We start from the raw sequence: 19,391 nt of genomic DNA on the forward strand, positions 1-19,391 counted from the left end.
CACAAAAATCTAGCTCGGCACTTTAGTGCAGCCCTGTCAGTGGTGCCATTTTTCTTTTGAGTATGTGGATGTGCATGGCTGTACTGGTGTTTGTGTGGCACACACATTCAAGGAGGTGCATGTACACAATGATAAAGGGTGGGATGCACTCTCTATGAGAGGGGAGGCTTATTTGACATCTTCTCTGAATATTATTCTGTTTTGTGCCTGCCGATGATGAACAAGGTACAATTCCACCTCCCTAATGAAATTAGTTAATGAGTCACATTGTACAAGGCTGTAATTGAATTGAGGGGGTCATGATGATGTGAGTCACAACAGGTAAGACATGGAGTAAACTCCAGTTGAAGCATGTTGAATCTGTCTGTCCTACAAATGCTCTCTGAATTGAGTGCGAGTTTGGATGTATTTTTAAAATCCCCTTTCTCCGAGACAATTCCCCTCACCCTCAGAGACCATCCTCCCCCACCCTCTGGGACTATCTATACCTCTGGGATCCTTTCCAGGTGCCTGTTTTTGTGTTCATGTCTGGATAATGGGAAGACATCACAGCCAAGCACGACCCTTTCCTCGGCCATTATCCACACATTGCAATTTCCAGTGGGGGGGTCAGAGATTTATGATCCTTGAACAGAATGCTGACTGAGTCATCCATTGTTGAGACTGGACGAGGGCACCATGCCGCAAGGAAGTACCACAACTGGCTCATTGAGGGAGACTCTGAAGGTCATCTTAATTTCTCAGCAGCAACCACAGGTGGATACATACTCCTAAACATTGTCCTTCAAGAAATTTTATTGATAAATGACAATTACAGAGCCTCTGGTAACCACTGGTCCCGCTCTCATACATGATAACTGCACCAAACCTCCATACACAATGGTTAAAGAACAAAGTCTAATCTCCTCTCCTTTTCAGATGGTGGCAACTGGCTGGGTCGAGACAGCCTGGTCTTCTTGCAGATGCAAAGAGCCGAGCGAGATATTCTGATTCCGCCTTCAGATGGCATCCACAGGAAGTTTTGGATCGGGCGTAGGAACCTGGTCTGGCTGTTCCTTGAGCTAACATCGGGAAGGAGGGGAGTGATACTGAAGCACCCCCTTTGTCATCCTGGCTGGGATCAACTTGGCAGCTTCCAGGCATAGGTTTATCACCGGAAGCAGTGGGGATGGGTGGGATTCAAATTCTGAAGGGGAGTGGTCTGGTGACAAGACTTGTTCCCAAATCTCAACACAAAATCCCACCAAAAGCTTAGGCCGCAAAACCAATGACCCCAAAAGCAGGTGAGCAGTAATTCAACATTGTTCGACGTTATTGTAGTCACCATGATCTCTTATCTCACTCTATCACCACTTCCTCTCCTCCTTCACTCGCTAAACATTCTCCCATTTTATCTAAGTCGGGTTTGTTGCTTGTTATGCCTATCTCGCAATACGGATGTGGGTGTGTCTGAGTTCCCGGTAAAATCAAAAACGGCCATCCCTATTTCAATATTGCTGCAGTGTTGGTCACTGCAATGAGGGAATGGTTCAGCTCATACAAAGGTTTTGCTGTGAAGACTTCTGATGATGAGAGGTCACCCATTTGACGTTAGCTTCATGTTTTAACAAGTGGGGGAGGAGCTGAGTAGCCAAAACCCACAGGAATCCCTGTTTCAGAGGAAGAGAAGAATACAAGCCCGGCTTGTTGGAATAATCATTGCCATGTCCGACTGACAGGACTCCCTCTGCCATAGCTCCCACTCAGCCCAGGCTGGCTGGCTGGGGTCGGTCTAGCTTTTCTTGCTGACAGTGATCCAAGCCTCCTCTTTCGGGGTGGTTACCAGGTCATACTTCATCTCCACCACCTGGTCTGCCACAGGATGCAGGCTCAGCTTCCTGATCAATGTGCTCAGCATGATTGTAGCCACAGTGTAAGCAAACCTATTGGGAAAGAAAACACAGACAGCTGAGACCGGGAGCGAGGGGGGTGTGGGGTACAGCAACATTAAAAAACTAACTGAGCCCATGCGCTGTCCATATTACTGACCAAAACCTTTCCTAGATGGAGCTGGTTTCCCCTTATTGTTACATAGCTGGTAATTGGGAGAAAATAGCACCCAAAACCGAGTGACAGAAGTAGACCAATCAAGCAGACATGCTCCATGGGAGTCTCGATGAATTGCACCAACCCATCGCGGCAGCACCTGACCTAGGGTGCGAATTAAATAGAGAGGGAAATAACATTTTAAAGCAGTGAAGCATGTCATCCTGCCCAAATGGTTCATGCTGGTATTTATGCTCCACATTAGCCTCCACCCACCCCTCTTCTCATGTGCTATTCAAAGTCCCCTAAAGACACCTATGTCATTCAACCTAACAATTCCATGTGGTGACTAGTTGCTTTTGAAACAATTCATTTGTGTCAATGCAAATGTCAATGGTTTTTGACTCATCCCTCAATATTTTTACTTTGCTCGGAATTTTTTATTGTGGACACTGCGGGGTAGTTGCACTTAGATGGATTTTTACAGAATTCCAGAGAGGAGCAGAGGAAACTTGCAGTGGCCCACAGCCATTTTGCACCTGTAAATGAGTTTCCCAGCACTCATGTGCCCTTCAGTACACATACTCCACAGACAGCCCAGCCGCTGAACAGCAGTCAGCTATTTATTAAGGAGGGCATCACAGTCAAACGTGAACCAGTCCGTGGCCAAACCTTGGTGGCCACTGCTTGATTGTTCCAATGCACAAACGTGGAAATTGATGAGCAGGCTTTAAATCTTCAAGACCAGAGCACCTGAATGCACATTTCCCCTCTCAAAAACAAATTAAGAGAGGGTCCCACTAAAATAAATCTTAAAAACAGACAGTTCTCAGATGCAGTTTGACAGGAAATTTCAGAAAAATCAAAATCTTTCATAAGGAACTTGGACAAACTCGCAGCCCAACACAGAATATCAGAGGGGGAGAATGGTGACACGTAAATCTTTCTTACAACTTTGATCATACAAAACAGCAGTGCTTTCGGCCCATCAAGCCTGCTCCGCCATTCCATATGATTATAGCTGATCTGACTGCGGCCTTAACGCCATTTTCCTGTCTGTCCCCATAATCCTCGACTACTTTTTCGATCGAAGATCTGTCTAACTCAGCCTTCAATATATTCAATGACCCAGCTACCACTGCTCTCTTGGGAAGTGAATGCTACGGCCTAATGATCCCGAGAAGAAAAAATTCCTCCTCCTCTCCGACTTAAATGGGAGACCCCTTATTTTTAAACTGCGCCCCTTAGTTCTAAATTCTCTCACAAGAGGAACATCCACCCAGCATCTATCCTGTCAAGCACCCACGGAATCATACATGTTTTACCTCAGCTCCGGGCATTCCTGGCTTCCAGAAAACCCCAGCAATGTAAACTGCTTCCTAGCAGCTTCATCATTGAACCTTTCGGGATCAAACCTGCAGGGCAAGGAGTCAAGTGTCTCAGTTAAAACAGATCTCCTGTCAGAATAATGTACATTACCGTCACTGGGATATTGTTTGGCTCAAAACTGTATGCTTCTAGATGCAGGTTTATAACTTAAGGTAGAGGATGGAGACATATACAGACATACTCTTATACATTTAGCATTTTTTTGTACAACTTGCACTGAATGTGGAAGGTAGCCATGCAGTTTAACACACTGCAAATGCATTCGGCTGGATCTTCACCAATAAAAGAACAGAAGTGGGGTGGCGAGCAGGGTGTTTGAGATTTAAAAAGTCAGAACAATGCATTTGAGGATAGTGACAATTCTCAACATAAAAGCCCCATCAAAGGCCATGGCCACAACACCAGAAAGTGAGTGTGCAGGCCACAGCAGGCCAGGTAGTAATGTCCTGTTACTCTCGTGCTCAAAGCCAGTATAGACGGAATGTGTTTTGGTTAGCTAGTGTGAACGAGTTTAACTTAACACTACACAGGGACATCAGGAGATCATTCGATCCTTAAACTTGCTCTGTCATTCGATTGGATTATGCCTGATCGCTACCTCAATTCCATTCACCCTCCTTTGATCCATGTCCCTGGGTACCCATACCCAATAAAAATCTACTACTTGCAGTGGTGAAAACTCCATTTGTTTCCATTATCATAGGTACATAGAAGATAGGAGCAGGAGGAGGCCTTTTGGCCCTTCGAGCCTGCTCCGCCATTCATCACAATCATGGCTGATCATCCAACTCAATAGCCTAATCCTGCTTTCACCCCATAGCCTTTGATCCCACTCTCCCCAAGAGCAAGATCTAGCCGCCTCTTGAAAATATTCAAAGTTTTAGCATCAACTACTTCCTGTGGTAATGAATTCCACAGGCTCACCACTCTTTGTGAAGAAATGTTTCCGTATATCTGTCCAAAAAGGTTTATCCTGGATCCTCAGACTGTGACCCTGGTTCTGGACACACCCATCATTGGTAACATCTTCCCTGCATCTACCCTGTCTAGTCCTGTTAGAATTTTATAAGTCTCTGTGAGAGTCCCCCTCATTCTTCTGAACTCCAGCGAGAACAATCCCAACCTAGTCAATCTCTCCTCAGATGACAGTCCCGCCATCCCTGGAATCAGTCTGGTAAACCTTTGCTGCACGCCCTCGAGAGCAAGAACATCCTTCCTCAAAGGAGACCAAAACTGCACACAATACTCCAGGTGTGGCCTCACCAAGGTCCTCTATAATTGCAGCAACACATCCCTGCTTCTACACTTAAAATCTCTTGCAATGAAGGCCAACATACCATTAGCCTTCTTTACCGTCTGCTGCACCTGCACGCTTACCTTCAGCGACTGAAGGTTATCCTTATGGGGAAAGGAATTCCAGGTTACTAGCTCTTCTTGTGTGAAGAAGTGCCTCCTGCTTTCCCTCCTGAGTGACCTAGCTCTAATTTTATGTCTCCCTTGTTCCTCCAGTAGATGAAATGGATTCTGTATAACCACCCTGTCCAAAACTTTTAACATTTTAAACACTATTAGATTACCCTTTAATATCCCATACTCTTAGGAAAACAGATTAAAATTATGCAAAATTGATGTAATGATTTAACCAGTGATTTGTTCGTACAGAACTTGAATATTGCTGAAAAGAGAGATAAATTGTCAACAGTTTTTCGTTCTGCGCTCATCAAACCAATTGCAAGAATGCCAAATTTCAAATGATCGCAATTTATACTACAGGAGAAAAGGATGATGATTGGTTGGCAAGTCAACTCTGATATGCTGAGAGTTGCCACAGAGAAAGCACCAGGAAACTATAGGCTCCCCAAGCTCCTGGGTAATTCAAAAAAGGCACAAGGCTTGAATATCTTCCTTTTATTTCCAGAGAAGGAATTTTTGTGTGTCAACTTAGTCGCTTCCAGCAAGCATAAATGAGCCACGTTATGATTCAACTGATTATCTGAAATTAATTGTTAGTGTAGCTATTCGTGCACTCAGGATTGTTCAGCAAGTGTTCCCTAATCACAGAATCACATCGAACAGTAGACTTTAGGGGCTGGTTTAGCACAGGGCTAAATCGCTGGCTTTGAAAGCAGACCCAGGCAAGCCAGCAGCACGTTTCAATTCCCGTACCAGCCTCCCCGAACAGGCGCCGGAATATGGCAACTAGGGGCTTTTCACAGTAACGTCATTTGAAGCCTGACTTGTGACAATAAGCGATTTTCATTTCATTTCATTTTTCGACATTCTTGCGTTTGTCCTTATGAGTGCAAGACAAAAAGCTTTGGCAACGTGTATCTCTTTTCAGCAATAGTAATCCTAAACCCAGTATCATTCTGATGACTTTGCACTGTATTCTGCCCCAAGATTCTTATAGGTTGTCACCAAGGCTCTATACAACTGAAGCATAACTGCAACCCCTTTGTAATTTGGCCTCCTTGCGATAAAGACAAACATTCCATTAGCCCGTTTGATTACTTTTTGCAGTTTCCACTGGTTTTTAACGATTTGTGTATTTGGATTCCCCAATCTCTTTGTTCTTCCACAGTCTCTAGTTTCTAACCATTTAGAAAATAATTGGATTTATCTTCTTTGGATCCAAAGTGGATGGTCTCAAACTTAAAACCACATTGAACTCCATTTGTAATGGTTTTCTTCGCTCTCTTAACCTATGTCTCTTTGCAGCTTATAGCCCCAATCTGCTTTACTTACTACCCCTCCCAGGGATAGCTAGTCTTTAGTGTGATCTTCAAACTTCGATATATAATGCGCTATTCCTTCATTAATAGTCTGATTAGGCGGCACGGTAGCACAGTGATTAGCACAGTTGCTTCACAGTGACAGGCTCCCAGGTTCAATTCCCGGCTTGGGTCACTGTCTGTGCAGAGTCTGCATGTTCTTCCTGCGTCTGCGTGGGTTTCCTCCGGGTGCTCCGGTTTCCTCCCACATGTCCCGAAAGACGTGCTGTTAGTTAATTTGGACATTCTGAATTCTACCTCAGTGAACCTGAACAGGCGCCGGAATGTGACGACTAGCGACTTTTCACAGTAACTTCATGCAGAGTTAATGTAAGCCTACTTCTGATAATAAAGATTATTTAATAAATATGTTAAAAGTTGATCTCCAGAACAAATCTTTGAGGAACACCACTTGTCACACCCTGCCAAAGTAAACATACATCCTTTATCCTCAATCTCCGTCTTGTACATCTAAAACAGTTTCCAACCCAAGTCAAATAGCTACTCAGTGGTTAGCACAGTTGCTTCACTGTGCCAGGGGCCAGGGTTTGATTCCTGGCTTGGGGCACTGTCTGTGCGGAGTCTGCACATTCTCCTCGTATCTGCGTGGGTTTCCTCCAGGAGCTCTGATTTCCTCCCACAAGTCCTGAAAGACGTGCCTGAAAGGTAATTTGGACATTCTGAATTCTCCCTCAGTGTACCTGAACAGGCGCCAGAGTGTGGCGACTGGGGGATATTCCCAGTAACTTAATTACAGTGTTAATGTAAGCCTACTTGTGTCACTAATAAAGATTATTATTACTCTCTCATTGCGGCAGCATGGTGGCACAGTGGTTAGCACTGCTGCCTCATGACGCCGAAGACCAGGGTTCAATCCTGGCCCCAGGTCACTGTCCATGTGGAGTTTCATAGTATCATAGAATTTACATTGCAGAAGGAGGCCGTTCGGCCCATCGAGTCTGCACCGGCCCTTGGAAAGAGCACACCACTTAAGGCCGTACCTCCACCCTATCCCCGTAACCTAGTAACCCCACCTAACATTTTGGACACTAAAGCAATTTAGCATGGCCAATCCACCTAACCTGCACATCTTTGGACTGTGGGAGGAAACCCACATAGACACAGGGAAAACATGCAGACTCCAGACAGACAGTGGCCCAAGTCAGGAGTTTGCACATTCTCCCAGGGTGCGATTCTCCGCTCCCCACGCCGGGTGGGAGAATCGCGGGAGGGCCCTCCGACTAATTTCACGACCCCCTGGCGCCCCCCCGCGATTCTCCCACTCCCCGCTCCGAAGAATCGCCACTCGCCGTTTTTCACGGCGACCGGCGATTCTCCGACCCAGATGGGCTGAGCGGCCTGCAGTTCGCGACCGTTTCACAACGGCGGCAACCACACCTGGTCGCTGCCGTCGTGAAATCGCCGTGAGATGCCCGTTTTGGGGCTTGTAGGGGGCCTGGTGGGGAATGAGCACCACAACTGTGCTCGGGAGGGGACAGGCCCGCAATCGGTGCCCACCGATCGTCGGGCCGGCGTCTCAATCGGACGCACTATTTCCCCTCCGCCGCCCCGCAAGATCAAGCCGCCACATCTTGCGGGGCGGCCGAGGGGAAAGACGGCCACCACGCATGCGCGGGTTCGAGCTGTCAGCCGTCGTGACGTCAGCTGCGCATGCGCGGGTTGGAGCCGGCCAACCTGTGCATGCACGGCTGACGTCACATAGGTGGCGCGTCGCGTCACTCTCGGCGCGCCGCCCGGCAGCCGAGTGTTACGGAGCGCTGCTCCTAGCCCTGCAGGGAGGGGAGAATAGGGGGCGAGGAGCGGCCTCCGAGGCCTTCGTGAAACTCGGCCGAGTTCATGACGGCCCTCCTGATTTTTCCCGGGAGCGGAGAATTCCGCCACCAGTGTCTGCAAGGGTCTCACCCCCACAACCTAAGGATGTGAAGGGTTGGTGATTGGTCACACTAAATTGCCCCTTGATTAGAAAAAAATAAATTGGGTACATTATTACTCTCTCATTTTTGATAATGGAAGGAGCTTCACTCTGTATGCTACCCTGTACTGTACCGGCCCGAGGAGTGTTTGACGGGGAGATTTACTCTGTATCTAACCCGTGATGCGTCTGCCCTGGGACCGATTGCTGCTGACATGGAAGAAATTAAATTCCATGAAATTTAATTTTCTGAGGACAAAGAATCTCGCAACAATAAGTAAACAGGAACAAACAAGAAGTAAAGATACCTGTAAGGTAACTGCCAAGAGGTTTCATCCTGAAGCACGACACCCAGGGCGTAAATGACCAGAGTCTGAGGAAGAGAAGGAAAAGGGAATGTGAATGACATAGTCGATGGGTCATAGAATTGTTTGAATGATTCCACTTGGGGTGAATGAAGTACCTTCCTTGGATATAGAAACATAGAAAATAGGAGCAGGAAGCCATTTGGCCCTTCGAACCTGCTCCGCCATGCATTATGATCATGGCTGATCATCCAATTCAATAGTCTGATCCCGTTTTCCCCCATATCCTTTGATCCGTTTCACTCTAAGTCCTATATCTAACTGTTTCTTGAAAACATACAATATTTTGGCCTCAACTACTTCCTGTGGTAATGAATTCCACAGGCTCACCACTCCTGGGTGAAGAAATTTCTCCTCATCGCGGTCCTAAATGGTCTACCCTGTATCCTCAGACTGTGACCCATGGTTCTGGACACACACCCCCATCGGGAACATCCTTCCTGGATTTACCTTGATTCCAAGATGGTGCCGGAGCGTGGCGACTTTCTGCTAGCCCTCTCATACAGATCCTCTTTTTACATCTCCTATAACCGTACTAATCTATTAAAACTTCTTTTCATGTACAAATGATTTGTTTGAGCTGCACACAGAAAAATACTTTTCACTGTACCTGGGTACACGTGACAATAAACAAATCCAATCCAATCCTATCTAGTCCTGTAGAATTTTATAGGTTTCTATGAAGCCATCCCAAGAATCAGTCTGGTAACCCTTCACTGCACTCCCTCTAGAGCAAGAACATCCTTCCTCAGATAAGGAACCAAAACTGCACTCAATATTCCATGTGTGGCTTCACCAGGCTCTGTATAATTGCAGCAAGAGATCCCTGCTTCTGTACTCAAATCCTCTCACAGTGAAGCCAGCATACCATTTACCTTTTTACCTGCATGCTTAACTTCACTGACTGGCGTATGAGTACACCCAGGTCTTGTTGCACATACCCCTCTCCTAATTTATTGCCATTCAGATTTTGTTCCCTCATCAAAATATATGTTGCGAATAGCTGGGGTCCTAGCACCGATTCCTGCAGCACCCCACTAGTCATTGCCTGCCAATTTGAAATAGACCCATTAATTCCTACACTTTGTTTCCTGTCTGCCAACCAGTTTTTTATCCAGCTCAATACACTACCCCTAATCCCTTGCATTTTAATTTTACACGCTAATCTCTTATGTGCGATTTTGTTGTAAGACTTCTGAAAGTCCAAATATGCCACTGGCTGCCCCCCCGCCAACTCTACTGGTTACATCCTCAAAGTATTCCAATAGATTTGTCAAGCATGCTGACTCTGCCCAATCCTGCCACTGTTTTTCATAGATTATCATAGAATTTACAGTGCAGAAGGAGGCCATTCGGCCCATCGAGTCTGCACCGGCTCTTGGAAAGAGCAAACCGAAGCCCATACCTCCACCCTATCCCAGTAACCCCACCTAACACTAAGGGCAATTTGGACACTCAGGGCAATTTATCATGGCCAATTCACCTAACCTGCACATCTTTGGACTGTGGGAGGAAACCGGAGCATCCGGAGGAAACCCACGCACACACGGGGAGAACGTGCAGACTCCACACAGACAGTGACCCAAACCGGGATTTGAACCTGGGACCCTGGAGCTGTGAAGCATTTGTGCTAACCACTATGCTACCGTGCTCTAAGTGCTCAGGTATAAAATCTTTGATAATGGATTCTAAAGTTTTCCTCACTAACATTATCAGGCTTTCTGGTTTATAATCCCCTGTTTTCTCTCCATCTACCTTTTTAGTAATGGGGTTACGTTAGCTACCCTCCAATCTGTGCGAACTGTTCCAGAGTCTATGGAATCCTAGAAGATGCCCACCAATGCATCCACTATTTCTAGATCCACTTCCTTAAGAACTCTGGGATGTAGATTATCAGGATGTGGAGATGCTGGCGTTGGATTGGGGTGGGCACATTAAGAAGTCTTACAACACCAGGTTAAAGTCCAATAAGTTTGGGCCAGCAGGGTAGCATGGTGGTTAGCATAAATGCTTCACAGCTACAGGGTCCCAGGTTCGATTCCCGGCTGGGTCACTGTCTGTGTGGAGTCTGCACGTCCTCCCCCTGTGTGCGTGGGTTTCCTCCGGGTGCTCCGGTTTCCTCCCACAGTCCAAAGATGTGCGGGTTAGGTGGATTGGCCATGCTAAATTGCCCGTAGTGTCCTAATAAATGTAGGGGGGGGGGGGGGGGGGGGGGGGGGGGGGGGTTGTTGGGTTACGGGTATAGGGTGGATATGTGGGTTTGAGTAGGGTGATCATGGCTCGGCACAACATTGAGGGCCGAAGGGCCTGTTCTGTGCTGTACTGTTCTATGTAAGTTTATTTGGAATCACTAGCTTTCGGAGCGTAGCTCCTTCATCAGGTGACTCACCTGAGATTATCAGGCCCTGGGGATTTATCGGCCTTCAATCCCTTCAATTTCCCCAAAACAATTTCTCTACTAATATTGATCTCCTTCAGTTCCTCCCTCTCACTAAACCCTGCATTCCCCAGTCATCCAGACTCAACGTTAGCTCCCTTCTCTCTTAACAGATGCTGTCAGACCTGCTGAAGTTGTCCAGTATTTTCTGTTTTTGTTTCAGATTCCAGCATCTGCTGTAATTTGCTTTTATTTTCTGGTATCTGATATGTGTCCTCATTCGTGAAGACAGAACCAAAGTATGTATTCAGTCGCTCAGCCATTTCTTTGTCCCCTATAATACATTGCCCTGTTTCAGACTTGTCTTCACCAATCTTTTCTCTTGGACAACCAGAACGACTGATTCCAGCTCACAATGAAATGGTCCCACAAGTGAGGTGTGGAAATATGAACATTGTCTCAATTGTACGTGAAGCGACAACTGTCGATGCACAGGGAGTGATAATCAATGCATAAAAAGCAAGAGACCGAACAGACCTGCAGCAGTCCCAGGTCTCCTGTCTCACCTCCTTTGGGATGATATGATGGTTGACACTCCCTTCCAGCTCCTGAAGTTGCGCTGCAACCGGGGTGAGCTTTGCTGTTCGGACGGTCTCGTTCAGAACCTGCTGACAGTACCTGTGCCGGGGAAGAACAAGATTGGCTAAAGCTGCAGGAGACTACCCAATGTAAATGTAAACCAGCACAGCACAGGAGAGATCCCAGGTTTAATGTCTGGTGTGTGATCTTGGGCGAGGAAAGCAAATCGAGAAATAACCTGTGGTTCCTGCTCCTGATTGCTGTCCAGTGACTCCATGGGTCAGAGAGAAAGGGGGGAAGCCGACAGGGGATTCTGTTTCCAATCACTGTCTAGTAATTGCTGCTTGAATGTTGGGCGAGGTCAGCTGTGATGCCCCCAGGAGGCAAACAGCCAGTGGGGAGGTCTGCAGCACCACGCACTGTATTCCCAGCTATGCTCAGCTTTCTCAGCACAGACCAGAGACCGGGTCCGCAAGTTCCTTGTTCTGTTTGGATTATTATTAAACAAGATGAATCTGTTGAGGAACAGTGTGTGTGTGTCCTGGGGACACAGCGAGAGTTCTTGCAGCGCACTGCGCTCCATGATTAGAAACACTGTCTCTTCTCTGCTGGTAAATCACCTTAGCCCTTGCAAAAACCATTCCTCACCTGAGTTCCTGCAGCTTCTCAAAAGTGAGTGAGTTCCTTCCCAGAACCAGGTTTACTTCTCGGTAAAGCTTCTCCTGCACTGAACGCGAGGTGGCCAAAAAATATGTGGCCCAAATGCACACTGGAAAAGAGAAATCACAGTCAAATGTGATCATTAATGACAATAGATAACTATACAGAACAGTAAGGAAGTTTTTTTACACAGAGGATAGTGGGTGCCGAAAACTCGCTGCTGGAGGTGGTGGTGGAAGCAGGTACAAAAGTAACTTTTAAGGGTGTATTGACAAATACATGAATAGAATGGGAATAGAGGTATATGGGCGCAGCAGCGGAGAGGTGAGAGGTCAATGGCGCAGGAGCGGAGAGGTGAGAGGGCAACTGTGCAGCAGCGGAGCAGTGAGAGTGCAACTGCGCAGCAGCGGAGCAGTGAGTGCGCAACTGTGCAGCAGCGGAGCAGTGAGTGCGCAACTGTGCAGCAGCGGAGCGGTGAAGGGGCAACTGTGCAGCAGCGGAGCAGTGAGTGCGCAACTGTGCAGCAGCGGAGCAGTGAGTGCGCAACTGTGCAGCAGCGGAGCGGTGAAGGGGCAACTGTGCAGCAGCGGAGCGGTGAAGGGGCAACTGTGCAGCAGCGGAGCGGTGAGAGTGCAACTGTGCAGCAGCGGAGCGGTGAGAGGGCAACTGCGCAGTAGCGGAGCGGTGAGGGGGCAACTGCGCAGCAGCGGAGCGGTGAGAGGGCAACTACGCAGCAGCGGAGCGGTGAGAGGGCAACTGCGCAGCAGCGGAGTGGTGAGAGGGCAACTGCGCAGCGGCGAGAGGGCAACTTCGCAGCAGCGGAGCAGTAAGGCGGCAACTGCGCAGGAGCGGAGCGGTGAGAGGGCAACTGCGCAGGAGCGGAGAGGAGGCAACTGCGCAGCAGCGGAGCGGTGAGGGGGCAACTGCGCAGCAGCGGAGCGGTGAGAGGGCAACTGCGCAGGAGTGGAGCGGTGAGGAGGCAACTGCGCAGCAGCGGAGCGGTGAGGGGGCAACTGCGCAGCAGCGGAGCGGTGAGGGGGCAACTGCGCAGCAGCGGAGCGGTGAGGGGGCAACTGCGCAGGAGCGGAGCGGTGAGGAGGCAACTGCGCAGCAGCGGAGCGGTGAGGGGGCAACTGCGCAGCAGCAGAGCGGTGAGGGGGCAACTGCGCAGCAGCGGAGCGGTGAGGGGGCAACTGCGCAGGAGCGGAGCGGTGAGGAGGCAACTGCGCAGCAGCGGAGCGGTGAGGGGGCAACTGCGCAGCAGCAGAGCGGTGAGGGGGCAACTGCGCAGCAGCGGAGCGGTGAGGGGGCAACTGCGCAGCAGCGGAGTGGTGAGAGGGCAACTGCGCAGCAGCGAGAGGGCAACTTCGCAGCAGCGGAGCAGTAAGGCGGCAACTGCGCAGGAGCGGAGCGGTGAGAGGGCAACTGCGCAGGAGCGGAGCGGTGAGGAGGCAACTGCGCAGCAGCGGAGTGGTGAGGGGGCAACTGCGCAGCAGTGCAGCGGTGAGGGGGAAACTGTGCAGCAGCGCAGCGGTGAGGGGGAAACTGCGCAACACTGGAGCGGTGAGGGGGAAACTGTGCAGCCATACAGTCTGGAGATCCTAAATCCTCATCATCAACCATGTTAGGACTTAAGGAAGTCAATCTTACTTAGCTTGCGAGGGATAGCCAATAATAATAACCACAATAATAACACAATACTAAGAGAGATGTGGGGATATCTGGGCAGGCCTAAGCTCTGCAATTCCCTCCTTAATTCTCTCCACTTTTAAGATGTGTCGCAAAACCTGCCTCTTTGATCATCTTTTGGCCACATGTTTGGTCATCTTTCTTTGGTTGTGGCCAGTGTGGTCTGAATGATTTGCAGCTGGACTTTGGTCAGTGTCAGGGTGAACGTAGCAAGGATCCTTGGTTGTGAAGCAGTGGATGGCAGATGCCTGGTGGGAGAGAGAAGTGTGCTGAAGAAGGGAGCTTGGGAAAAGATACCAAAGAGGAGCTTGTGGTGACAAGAGGAAGGAGAGGAGCTGGGGGATGGTGGGAACAGAGTAAAGGAAGGAACGGAGCATCCTGTGTAATGCTCATTGTCACGGGCTTGTGAGTGTTGCTATGCAGTCAGTATTTATGTGTTCTGTAATAACCAAGTCATGACTTTGCACTGACTGTCTAATGTTTAATGATAGCTAAAGAGGATTTCAGAACCTACGACAACTAAACTGCAGACTTAGTACAAACAAAGTTTACGCAGGCTCCAGTGTTAAGGATCAGCTTCCCTTCAGGGGGAGAGAGTGCCTCACTGACTGACTTGCAAGGTTAAAATAAGTGTACACATATGTTTTCAAAATAGCTACATTACTGTAAAGGGCTTTGGGACATTGGACACATTAATCGTGCTATATAATGGAAATCGTGATTTTATTTTATTTACAGAATAACAACTGGGAACAAATAATTGTAGCTCCCACTGCTTTGGTGTTTAGAATGAGCTGTACTTACGATTTGCTGTGATCACACACCCAGCCAGTGAGAAGATCATACTGTCCTCCAGAACCTGGCAAAACAAAGATTACACCAGAATCCTCACATAGAAATCAGGCTTCAGCTGGTAGGAAAGACTCTCCTAGCTCAGGGACTTGGATGCAGTAAACAGAATATTGGGACACAGCAATCAGAGTCAGTGGCCTTGCACGTACAGGAGTCCAGGACTCAGCTGATACAACAGGTGGGGCAGCAGGGTAGCATGGTGGTTAGCATAAATGCTTCACAGCTCCAGGGTCCCAGGTTCGATTCCCGGCTGAGTCACTGTCTGTGTGGAGTCTGCACGTCCTCCCCCTGTGTGCGTGGGTTTCCTCCGGGTGCTCCGGTTTCCTCCCACAGTCCAAAGATGTGCGGGTTAGGTGGATTGGCCATGCTAAATTGCCCGTAGTGTCCTAATAAAAGTAAGGTTAAGTGGGGGGGGGGGTTGTTGGGTTACGGGTATAGGGTGGATAGGTGGGTTTGAGTAGGGTGATCATGGCTCGGCACAACATTGAGGGCCGAAGGGCCTATGTTGAGGGCCGAAGGGCCTGTTCTGTGCTGTACTGTTCTATGTTCTATGTAGGTGCCTCACTCCAGGAGAGGAGCTTGTAATCTAGGCTACATTCAAGACCACAGGAGACCATCAAGGTTCTGAGTGCGGCCCACAAGGCATTTTTTAAAATTTGTTTTAATAATTTACGGGATGTGGGTGTCACTGGTTAGGCCAATATTTATTGCCCAACCCTAGTTGCCCTTCAGAAGGTGGTGGTGAGTTGCATTCTTGAACGGCTGCAGTCCTTGAGGTGGAGGTACACCCACTGTGCTGTTGGGGAGGGAGTTCCAGGATTTTGCCCAGCGACAATTAGGGAACACCTTTCCACATCAGGGTGGTGAGTGTCTTGGAGGGGAATCTCCAGATAGTGGGGTTCCCAGATATCCTCTGCACTTGTCGTTCTAGATGGTAGTGGTTGTTGGTTTGGAAGCTGCTGTCTAAGGAAGCTTGGTGAGTTACTGCAGTTTATCGCCCCGGTGACATTGAAGGAACAGTGATATATTTCCAAGTCAGGTTGTTGAGTGACTTAGAGCGGAACCTCCAGGTGGTGGGGTTCCCACGTGTCTGCGGCTCTTGTCCGCTGATCACATGCAGGATTGCCAGATTTCACTGGTTTTAGTCTAAGTCCTTGACTAAAGTGATATGCACGCAAAGCAAGTAAAGTGAGGTGCATGCTGATCGCTCACAACATTGACGGTGAGGAACCATGCGCGCCCTCTGGGTCCAATCATTGCATAAATCTTTTTAGTGTTGCCATTTAAAGTTGACAATACCTCTATTAATATATAATTGATTAAGCATTTTCTATAACTTATTATGATTTTTTGGGCATGTATTAACGTATTTAATCTTGTTCATGGGGTCAGGTTCATGATCAAGCTGATTACAATCTGTGGCCCACTGTGATGAAGGAGGGCCTCTCATTCGCCTGGGTTGTCCATCACTACAGTAGCACATTTAGTTTTTCCAATTAAGAGACAATTTAGAGTGGCCGATCCACCTACCCTGCACATCTTTGGGTTGTGGTGGCGAGACCCACACAGACACGGAGAGAATGCTAACTCCATACTGACAGTGACCCAAAGCAGGGATCGAACCCGGGTCCTCAGCGCCGCGAGGCAGCAGTTCTAATTACCGCGCCACCCTCGCAGCCCAGCTACAGTCACACACTCTCACAACCCAGCCACCTGTACCTGTTTCTCGCTGAGGTCACCCTGAAGTAAGGAGTCCATGAACACTTCCCGACTGTTGCCTTGCTCCTTGCGCTCCTTCGCCACTCTCCTCAGCGTGGCTTCCATTTCTCCGAGGGCTGGGGAGAGAACCGAGTTTGGAAAATAATTTGAACAAGTCCAAAGAAAATAAAATCCACACCGACCTGAATTTGGGCAATTTCCAATTTCAGGTTGTGGGAATGGAACATTAAACTGAATTGTAAAGATTGTGAAAGTTCAAGGAAGTAAAAGAGAAGTCAGGATGTTTTTCCACACAAGAAATGCGTAGAACACCAAACGGGCTCCCAATATCATTGTGGTTCTGTTAGTGTTTCACAGGAGTTTAGAGATTTAAATTTGCAAAACGTCTCTAAGAAACTGTCAGATGGTCAAACCCAATGGATTTACGGTCCTTTAAGGAACAAAACCTGCCACCCTTACATGGTTTGACATGTGCGTGTCTTCAGCCCGACATCAACAAGCTTGATTCTTTTTTAAAAAAAATTGTTTTTAAAAAAGTATCTAATTAATTTTTTCCAATTAAGGGGCAATTTAGAGTGGCCAATCCACCTACCCTGCTGATCTTTGGGTTGTGGGGGGGGCGAAACCCACACCGACACGGCGAGGTCACAAGGTCGACTCTTAACTGCCCTCTAACCTGGTTCAAAAGGTCACTCCACTGCTCGAGACATGCAATAAATTTGAATTTTGCTGGTACCCCTGATAATGAAGCAAAACATTTCAAAGGTTCAGACTGATGGAAACATTCTGCCCAGAATCACTTAAAATAGAACTGGTGTAGCTGATGGAGCAGAAGAAACTGTAGGTGCCGTTCTGGAGGAATTAATTCAATGACCCCCCCGATTTAAAATTATCTTGAGAGCTGTAACATTGGCAGATCATGTAAAACAGGACAAGAACTGCAGCCTGGAGGTGACAGGAATAACTGTTGGTCGTTTAATCCCTGGAGCCTGATCTGCTCATTTCAGCAAGGACAAAGTCTGGTTGTTCCTATCTTGGTGGTGACAGTCAATCAGGCTTTGCAGGCTGACTACCACCATGCCAGCCTATCCTTGAAGCTATTCTATGTGAAGGATAACATGCTGTCAGTGAGATACTTCAGAAGAGCCGCTGAGCACAAGGTGCCTTCAGCAGCTGTTAGCTGTTGGAAAAACAATGCCACCTCCACCCTCTCCTCCTACCACACCCCCATGCCCCCATCAATACAACATGCAGGCACGAGTGGTCAAGCATTAATCTGCACAGGGTGGGATCAGCAGACAACAAGATGCAGCATTGTGCCATCTACTGGTACATTCATCTATTGCAGTGCAGGCACAGCCAGCAGCAGTCCTTGTTAGCTCTTGGCTCAAATCTTTCTCAGCTCTACTGGTGCCTTTTGTAAAGGGATTTCAATTTTTCTGCCATTGTAGTGTAGCATACATTGCCACTTGCCCCATAATACCCCCTTCACCATCAGTCTCAAGACCACTCTGCCTCTTAACAAACACCATACCCCATAACTACTAGTCATCGTCGTCCCCCACCCCCCAACATCACACTCTCCCTCACCCCCTCCCCAACCTGTTTATGTTTTTCCACACTATTTCCTGTCAGGTATTCCTCTTCAAGATCACCATTTCGATGACATCACAAATGGTATGTTGGCCTTCATTGAAAGAGGGCTTGAGTACAAGAGCACGGGTGTTTTTTATTGCAGCTATACAGGGCCTTGGTGAAACCACACCTGGAGGGGTGTGTGCAGCCTTGTTCTCCTTCTCTGAAAAAAGGACATACTTGCCAAAGAGGGAGTGCAGGGAAGGTTTACCAGGCTTATTCCTGGGATGGCAGATTGTCGTATGTGGAGATTGTGTCAACTGGGCCTGTATTCACTGGAATTTAGAAGACTGTGAGGAGATCTCATTGAAACGTATAAAATTCTGACAGGGCTGGACAGACTGGGTGGAGGGATGTTGTTTCCTCGGGCTGGACAGGTCTAGAACGAGGGGTCACAGTCTCAGGATACAGGGTAGGCCTATTAGGACTGAGATGGGGAAAACTTCTTCACTCAAGAGGGTGGTGAACCTGTGGTATTCCCTACCACGGGAAACTGGAGTAGTCACTGAATATATTAAAGAAGGAAATAGATTTTTACACACTAAATACATCAAGCGGTGTGGGGAAAGCGCAGGTGTATGGTGTTGAGATAGAGGATCAGCCATGATCATAATGAATGGCAGAGCAAAGGGCAGCACGGTGGCGCAAGTGGTTAGTAGGGTTGCCTCACGGCGTCGAGGTCCCAGTTCGATCCCAGCTCTGGGTCACTGTCCGTGTGGAGTTTTCACATTCTCCCCATGTTTGTGTGGGTTTCACCCCCACAACCCAAAGATGTGCAGGGTGGCTGGATTGGCCACACTAAATTGCCCCTTAATTGGAAAAAATTAATTGGGTACTCTAAATTTCTAAAACAAAAAAAAAAATGAATGGCTGGGCAGGCTCAATGGGCAGGAATGGACTACTCCTGCTCCTATTTTCCATGCTTCTACGTTGATGCCTTCTTAGGTTGAAAAGCCCAGGATTCTCCAGCCTTCCCACACAAGTTTCAACAATACCAGGGAGCATCCTTCCTTGTGCCTCCTGCGATTGAACCTCTCTCTTGCATCTTAGGTGATCTTAGGTGCTCCGGTTTCCTAGGGCAGCACGGTAGCATAGTGGTTAGCACAAATGCTTCACAGCTCCAGGGTCCAGGTTCGAATCCCGGCTTCGGTCACTGTCTGTGTGGAGTCTGCACATTCTCCCCGTGTGTGCGTGGGTTTCCTCCGGGTGCTCCGGTTTCCTCCCACAGTCCAAAGACGTGCAGGTTAGGTGGATTGGCCATACTAAATTGCCCTTAGGGTCCAAATTGCCCTTAGTGTTAGATGGGGTTTCTGGGTTATGGGGATAGGGTGGAGGTATGGGCTTGGGTAGGGTGCTCTTTCCAAGAGCCAGTGCAGACTCGACGGGCCGAATGGCCG

The 19,391-nt window shown here is 48.3% G+C and overlaps 1 protein-coding gene across 2 annotated transcripts in view; it reads right to left on the reverse strand.

The window, feature by feature from the left end:
* Nucleotides 1-777: 777 nt before the first annotated feature.
* Nucleotides 778-19,391, reverse strand: part of LOC119960136 (cytochrome P450 20A1) — a 53,053-nt gene continuing 34,439 nt past the window's right edge. For both annotated transcript variants that reach the window (XM_038787963.1, XM_038787965.1), the window contains exons 7-13: nucleotides 16,360-16,475; nucleotides 14,593-14,647; nucleotides 12,088-12,208; nucleotides 11,427-11,538; nucleotides 8,427-8,491; nucleotides 3,351-3,440; nucleotides 778-1,922 (exon numbers count right to left, since the gene is read on the reverse strand). In XM_038787963.1, coding sequence (XP_038643891.1) covers nucleotides 1,772-1,922; nucleotides 3,351-3,440; nucleotides 8,427-8,491; nucleotides 11,427-11,538; nucleotides 12,088-12,208; nucleotides 14,593-14,647; nucleotides 16,360-16,475 — 710 coding nt within the window. In that variant the 3' untranslated portion in view covers nucleotides 778-1,771. The remainder of the gene's footprint in view (nucleotides 1,923-3,350; nucleotides 3,441-8,426; nucleotides 8,492-11,426; nucleotides 11,539-12,087; nucleotides 12,209-14,592; nucleotides 14,648-16,359; nucleotides 16,476-19,391) is intronic.

The sequence above is a fragment of the Scyliorhinus canicula genome, chromosome 2, assembly GCF_902713615.1.
Source record: "Scyliorhinus canicula chromosome 2, sScyCan1.1, whole genome shotgun sequence".
NCBI lineage: Eukaryota > Metazoa > Chordata > Chondrichthyes > Carcharhiniformes > Scyliorhinidae > Scyliorhinus > Scyliorhinus canicula.